At 41.4% G+C, this 7,306-nt stretch overlaps 1 protein-coding gene across 1 annotated transcript in view; it reads left to right on the forward strand.

Annotated features, from left to right (window-relative positions):
- The first annotated feature begins 272 nt into the window (after positions 1–272).
- Positions 273–7,306, forward strand: part of LOC308102227 (acetylcholine receptor subunit delta-like) — a 12,111-nt gene continuing 5,077 nt past the window's right edge. Inside the window, exons 1-7 of the mRNA XM_080451839.1 lie at positions 273–618; positions 1,276–1,421; positions 4,030–4,074; positions 4,308–4,417; positions 5,425–5,580; positions 6,274–6,389; positions 7,126–7,306. The exon at positions 7,126–7,306 is cut by the window's right edge and continues 20 nt beyond it. Coding sequence (XP_080307965.1) covers positions 561–618; positions 1,276–1,421; positions 4,030–4,074; positions 4,308–4,417; positions 5,425–5,580; positions 6,274–6,389; positions 7,126–7,306 — 812 coding nt within the window. The 5' untranslated portion in view covers positions 273–560. The remainder of the gene's footprint in view (positions 619–1,275; positions 1,422–4,029; positions 4,075–4,307; positions 4,418–5,424; positions 5,581–6,273; positions 6,390–7,125) is intronic.

Raw genomic sequence — 7,306 nt, forward strand, 5'->3', positions numbered from 1 at the left:
GGGACGGATTAAGACTCAGGAGGATACATACAGGATTTACAGTCTAAAACCTACAGTATTTATATATTTATTTGCATGTAAAACATAAATTGTAAAAATACGTGTAAGCTTTGTTAATCAGACTTTAGCTCTGTTAGTCAGCTAGCCATGTAAGAGGGACATATAGGCTGAGGGGCCCACATATTTGAGCGTCAAATATACCAAATATACCTTTTAGTAAATTGCCTCCCGGGGCCCCTGGTAGTCAAGGGTTCCTGTTTACTGGCCATAATCCATCTACCTTGGGATAAACAACGAAGTCCCCTAATTTCTTATCATCGTTATTTTTCATTGGATGAAATGAAAGAATAGCTAGTAGGCATCATTACCACACTGACGTAGTCAACGCTTTCGATAAGTCCCCAGTGTTGGTGTTGCACCTGTTGAAATAATGGCTGGGTTATTTCATAGAGGGTGGCTGTGGCTGCACCTGTGGCTGTCAGTCACCAGGCAGAGAGGTCGACGAGGACTCCGGGACGGAAACACTGTCCACAACTACATTATCTTTTGCCGCAGCAAGAATGAACTTTAAGACTGTTGTTCCAGTCACAGTGTTCCTGCTCGTTCTCCTGTCATCTGGTATGTCTTGAGTTATTTCTTGTTGCTGAGATTGCTTTTTTCTTCTTCTTCTTCTTCTTCTTCTTTGTTTTTATTTACTCATTTGTTTCTTTGATAAAGCTATGTTTTGTTTTGTAGCAACGTTGAATACCTAGAAAGGCTATACATTTGATGTATTATTATTACGTTTATGTAGGGGTGACTTTTATGCTTTGTTACGCTGTTGAGCACAATTGTGTGTCTAAAATAAATCTTGAGCCCCTCGTCCTCGGTACACTTGTCTTCCATGTTATCGATCTATTCAAAATGTGGAAATAAAAACGTATGGTAATTGAATAGGATTGTAGAAATATTCTGTCTGCTTCAAACTTATCGTCTAACTTTACTGTCAACATCAGGCAAGAACTCAGTAAGACTAAAGTCACCATACCGACTCAATCTAAAATGCTTGGCTACAGGTAATACAGTGTCTATTTGAAATGAGTTTGGCCCTCAGTTTCTTACAACAGCTGCTCATCACCTGTGTGTGTGTGTGTGTGTGTGTGTGTGTGTGTGTGTGTGTGTGTGTGTGTGTGTGTGTGTGTGTGTGTGTGTGTGTGTGTGTGTGTGTGTGTGTGTGTGTGTGTGTGTGTGTGTGTGTGTGTGTGTGTGTGTGTGTGTGTGTTTGGTGGTTTCAAGAGAGCTGGTGCAGGAACGAGGAGGAGCGTCTGATCAACTACCTGTTCAAAGAGCGACGCTACAACCGAGAGTTACGGCCTGCCGAGAATCAACAAGAACCTGTAGATGTGTACCTCGCTCTCACTCTCTCCAATCTCATCTCACTGGTATGCGGTGTGTGTGTGAATAACTTGTGGGTTATACTTAATAAAATCCTTGTAACAATTTGTTACAAGGACACGTGTGTATGAATAACTTGTGGGTTATACTTAATAAAATCCTTGTTACAATTTGCAAGTATTTTGTAAGCACACTTGTAAAATCACATATCAGGTATCACTGTAATATCATTGAAACTCACTTGCCTGTATCAAGTAAAATGTATTTACCACTAAACTTAACATTTGTGAACTATAATTATGTACATAATTTGCTGTTAATGAATGTTACCAAATACATGTAACCACTCTCTATGCATTTAATATACTTTTATCACAAATCCCACAACTAAATACAATTAATGTCAACATTAAAATGTTAATAATCCCATCCTTAACAAGTACTTGTGTGTGTATTCATGTATATGTGTGTAATGATAAATTAGACCTATTTGATCCTATGGGGGGAATTCAGTTTTCTGCTTCACCCAGCTGATTGCTACCCAGTCAGACTTGAGTGCAGGGGATGAGTAAGTGTCTTCCTCAGGGACACCTCGACACATTGCCGGGTCTGGAAATCAAGAATCAAAATCTGGAACCTTCTGTTTTCCAGGCAGATTCTCTACCCATTCAGCTATGGCCTCTTTACCCATTCAGCTGTGTGTGTCATTGTGTGTTTGGAATGATAATCATGTAGGATTAACATTGCACAATTACTCTATTTTTAGCCCAGGAGGCACAAAATATAGATGGGCATGCATGCCACATGACACAAACAGCAGGAGATGATGTTTTAACCTAACAAAGCTATACTGTAGTATTGACATAACCACAATTCTAAAAGTCAATCATTTTACAATAAGCTAAATTGACAAACCAATGCCTCTTAAGTGCTTGGTCAAATCCATATCAGTATCAGTGTCTCACACACCCACTCCAACCCAATGTTCTTATCTCCAAGCATTATGCTCTATCAAAGTTAAAACAATCATCAATTTGTGAGTAAATATTGCGAAGTTTAGTTTGTGTAAATATTACCTTGATTTAAGACAAATCCACTGCATCCAACACAGAACTGGAAAGATGCTTTTCAAATATTCAATTACCTTACAGCCCTCTGACATGGGGCAATTGGAAACATTAACCGGCACTCTGGACTAGTGCATCTATTAAAACCATAAAGCATTAAAACAATTTTAAACAACTACTGTAAATATATGAAATGTTCTAGATAAAGAGTTACAATGTTAACTTTTTCCTATCCTTATCTGTAATAACCATCAATGACACAAAGATGGTGCCTTTGTTGATCCAAAACGGAAAAAATTTAAACTGGTTAGCCAGGGCAACATTGAACTCGCCCACGTTACTATTTTTGTCAAGTGCCCTACATACTAGTGGGAACAAGTGTTTATAATTAAACAGATATTAATAGTCACACTGTCACACAATACGTCATCATTCCACTGTGATTATCATTGCATCTATCTATGCATTGCACTAAACTATCTTACAAACAGTGACATCCTGTAGTTTTCTAAGGGTGCGTTCGGAAATTACGCACCGGAGCACACTCGCCTATTAGTTTGTATTGGCCAGTGCGCTCAGTGCTGTATTTTCGAACGCGCCCTAAGTCAACCACGTCCTGGACATATTTGACCACATCCAACAGTCTTTTGGAGAATTACAACTGAAGAAGGCTATACTAAAAGTCTGTGTCTGGACAGTGGCATGTCCATTTGAAAACAAACTGCTGTATGTTTGAGTCAGGTCCAATGGAGATGGCTCCATGGTGTCAAGGTCAAGGTCAAGGTTAAGTTTATTAATATGTCCCAAACAGGGCAATTTATACTGCAGCAAATAATAAAAACTCTAAAACAAAGTAAACATATAAACAAGAACATAGACATAGACATGGACTTGGTCACAAGATCCAGATAATAATAATCATAGTATAAGTATAAGTATAACAACAACCATCCTCCCACCCACGCACCTCCATAATTGTGGACAGCAGACCACGACCATATTGCACCATAGGAAACAAAAGAAAGAATAAAAGAAAACACATCAGCCCAACCTCCCAGATGGAGATGGACCTGTCTTTGCAAGCAACATGGAGAAGTGAGTTGCATTGTACGTTCCAGCAGCTGTGATTGTACAGTACTTTGTACAGTACTATGCTATCCTCCACGGGGATAGAATTTAAGACAGCCACTTCAACTTTAAAACTTTTACTTTTGGGGACAGACTCCACAGATTGTACCTCAACCACGCACCCCTTCCCTTGAATAATGTTGCTTGAATGTTGCTTCCAGGCTTTAACTTGTGTGACTCTGCACCTTCACAGTGCCAGGAAACCCTATGGCTTAGTAACCCTAGAGCACATTACATTTTTGTGCTTGTACTTAATTTGAATCATTGAAAACTATCTACTTAGTTTGTTCTTCCAAGATGGTATACAATTGCCTTTTCAGTGAACTATTTGGGCCATCGCTAAGTGGAATATCTCCATCCTCATATATATATATATAGCCTATATATTATTCTAAAATGTAATTGGGGGACCTCCCAAAATAAATGATAACATGCTTTTATTTTTCTCTTCCTCCCCTAGAAAGAGGTAGACGAGACACTGCTGACCAATGTTTGGATTGAACATGTAAGTCAATGAGAACTTGTTCCCCTTACACGTATCATGGAAAACAGGTTTTCCTGTTTATCATTGTAATCCTGCTTTCGTGTGTGCGTGTGTGTGTGTGTGTGTGTGTGTGTGTGTGTGTGTGTGTGTGTGTGTGTGTGTGTGTGTGTGTGTGTGTGTGTGTGTGTGTGTGTGTGTGTGTGTGTGTGTGTGTGTGTGTGTGTGTGCGTGCGTGTGTTCGTGTGTTTTGACAGATTTGGAGTGACTACAGGTTGACGTGGAATGTTTCAGAGTTTGATGACATAAGCGTCCTTCGTCTCCCATCCAACATGGTGTGGCTGCCAGACATTGTTCTGGAGAACAAGTGAGATTCATTCTCATCATTTCTCTTTCAACAAACATATTTAATCTGTACTGCAGTGCTGGGGCAGAATTACAGCTTCCAAACAGGGGCTTGGGTGCAAAAGATCAATTTAATGCAGCAAAACAAAGCCCACAGTCGGCCTCACAGCTGTGTGGTGTGTGTGTGTGTGTGTGTGTGCGTGCGTGCGTGCGTGCGTGCGTGCGTGCGTGCGTGCGTGCGTGCAACTGTTTGACCTGTGAGAAGTCTAAGATATGTTCAAAACTCAGCTGCCCGCCTCCTCACCAGCACCCGCTCCAGAGACCACATCACACCAGTCCTCCATGACCTACACTGGCTGCCTGTCAAAAAAATTATTCACTTCAAAATGCTCCTCGCCACCTATAAGGCTCTCGACAACCTGGCCCCCCCCTACCACTCTGACCTCCTCGAGCCACATGTCCCGTCCCGTTCCCTCAGGTCCAGTGACGCCTTATCTTAGTTTTCTTTCCCTAATAAAGTTGTTGTTATTACTTATCCTCTCCCCTGGGGGGGGGGGGGGGTTTGACATACTCAGTTCCATTGGGGGGAGGGATATCCCCCCCACTTTTGGGATGAATAAAAAATAAAAAGAAGAAACCTCCGACATCTACACTTCATGGAGTTTTTTTTAACCGAATTAACCGAATTAATGTAATAAAAACACCAAAAAAAGTAAATTTTCACACGCGCGCACACGCGCTCGGTTCTAAAATGCTCTCTGCGTCCTTTCCCCCCACACACGTAAAGCGTCTCTGGGTACTCAGAAAAGTGCTATATAAATTACAGGTATTATTATTATTATTATTAAGAATCACCTACTGCAAAGTGGAGTGCGGTACTTCCTCTGCAATGTTTCTTCAAATGTTTTAGCATACAGTACACCCTCAATATTATTTACATGAACTTTGTCATAATGCTTTTCATTTAGAAGTATGTTTTGTTTTTGGACCTTCACATTATTTTACAACTGCAATAATGTTGTGTTTCAGTAATGATGCCCAGTTCAAGGTGGCTTACTTCTGCAATGTGCTGGTTTACTCCAACGGTGATGTAACCTGGCTGCCTCCGGCCATCTTCAGGTCATCCTGCTCCATCAATGTCAACTTCTTCCCCTTTGACTGGCAGAACTGCACCCTCAAATTCACGTAAGACCAATGGTTCAAGTTAATTGTCAGATGTTATTAATAATAGGCATGTGAAATTCATTTTGCACTAAAACCCCTCACTCTACTACAGTCTCAGGAATAAGAAGAAGGATAAAAGAGTGAAGGATAAAACATAGGTAGCACAACGGCCAGGATTAGGATTGTCCCTATTTAGTCACAACACTAAGATCAAAGATCACACAAAGATCTGACACTCAATAAACCCTGGCACTGCTCCCATCTCCACCCACAGCAGAGCCAGAGCCCAAATCACACCCCACTACCACAGTGGTATTGCTACTTTTTACTTAAAGGGATACTTCACTTTCGGGCCGGGGAAACATTTAAAAAATATATTAAAAATAAATGAAAAAAGTTATGGAAAATTCATGGCCCCCTCACGCATTAGAGTGTCCTACTAATGCGTGAGGGGGCCATGAATTTTCCATAACTTTTTTCATTTATTTTTAATATATTTTTTAAATGTTTCCCCGGCCCTAAAGTGAAGTATCCCTTTAAGTGAAAAAAAGGGGTGGGGGAGTACCAGTACTTCTTCCACCACTGCAAGACCATAGACAACACCACACTGCAGAATAACACACCTGTTCAGTGATGGTGGTAGATTTAAGACCCATCCTCCTAACAGATGTGGTTCACATTGATTTGAACTCCATTTCCCCCGGTGCACTGCAGCTCTCTGTCCTACAATGCCAAAGAGATCACCATGCGACTGAAGCAGGAGTACATGGAGGACCAGATAACTAAATTCACAGTGGAGTGGATCATCATTGACCCTGCCATCTGGGCAGGTAGATGACCCCTATCCGCAACACACACACTCACACGCACGAGCACGCACACATGCACTCGCACGCACACACACACACACACACACACACACACACACACACACACACGCACACACACACACACACACGCACACGCACACGCACACGCACACGCACACGCACACGCACACGCACACGCACACACACACAAATCAAGGTTACTAGTAAGAGAGATTATTTTGCGATCTCTCATTAGATTACAATGATAAAGGTAGAGCCTCAGACTTTAAATAAATATGGCAGTCACATATGGAATTAGATTTTGAATGCTGTAAGCTGGGTGCAAGTATTGTTTGTTTGTTTATTTGTTGGTTGTCATTGACATTGTCCGTATGTTTGCTCTGTGGGAGTTAGTCTGTTTTATGTGAAAGGGAGGGGGGGGACATGCCATGTCTGACATGGGGGGTGTGGTGTCTCTTAAATGCTTGAACGTTAGCCAAAAATAGGTGAACTACAAGATCACAATGTGTCACAACGTGACCTGTTGTGAGTGTGTAGCCTATTTTTGGCAAAGAGATTTAGTGTATAGAGTGAACCAGCGTACCAAGTAGTTGCAAATCAGGTAAATTTTTATCAAGAATAGAGGGTATAAGTGATTAAGTGAGTGTTGTTTGTGTAAAGAAAAAAAAAGGGAAAAAAAGAAAAAAAAAGTATTTTATCGTTATACCCTGTTCCATGCCCTCTTCTTCGTCGTCAGAGAACGGCGAGTGGCAGGTCATCCACCGCCCGGCCAAGAGGAACATCAACAAGCACATTCCCAAGGAGAGCAGCAAGCACCAGGACATCACCTTCTACCTCATCATCAAGCGGAAGCCCCTCTTCTACATCATCAACATCATCATCCCCTGTGTGCTCATCACTTTCGTTGCCTCGCTGGC

The sequence above is a fragment of the Gymnoscopelus braueri genome (assembly GCF_963280865.1).
Source record: "Gymnoscopelus braueri genome assembly, chromosome: 15".
Lineage (NCBI taxonomy): Eukaryota > Metazoa > Chordata > Actinopteri > Myctophiformes > Myctophidae > Gymnoscopelus > Gymnoscopelus braueri.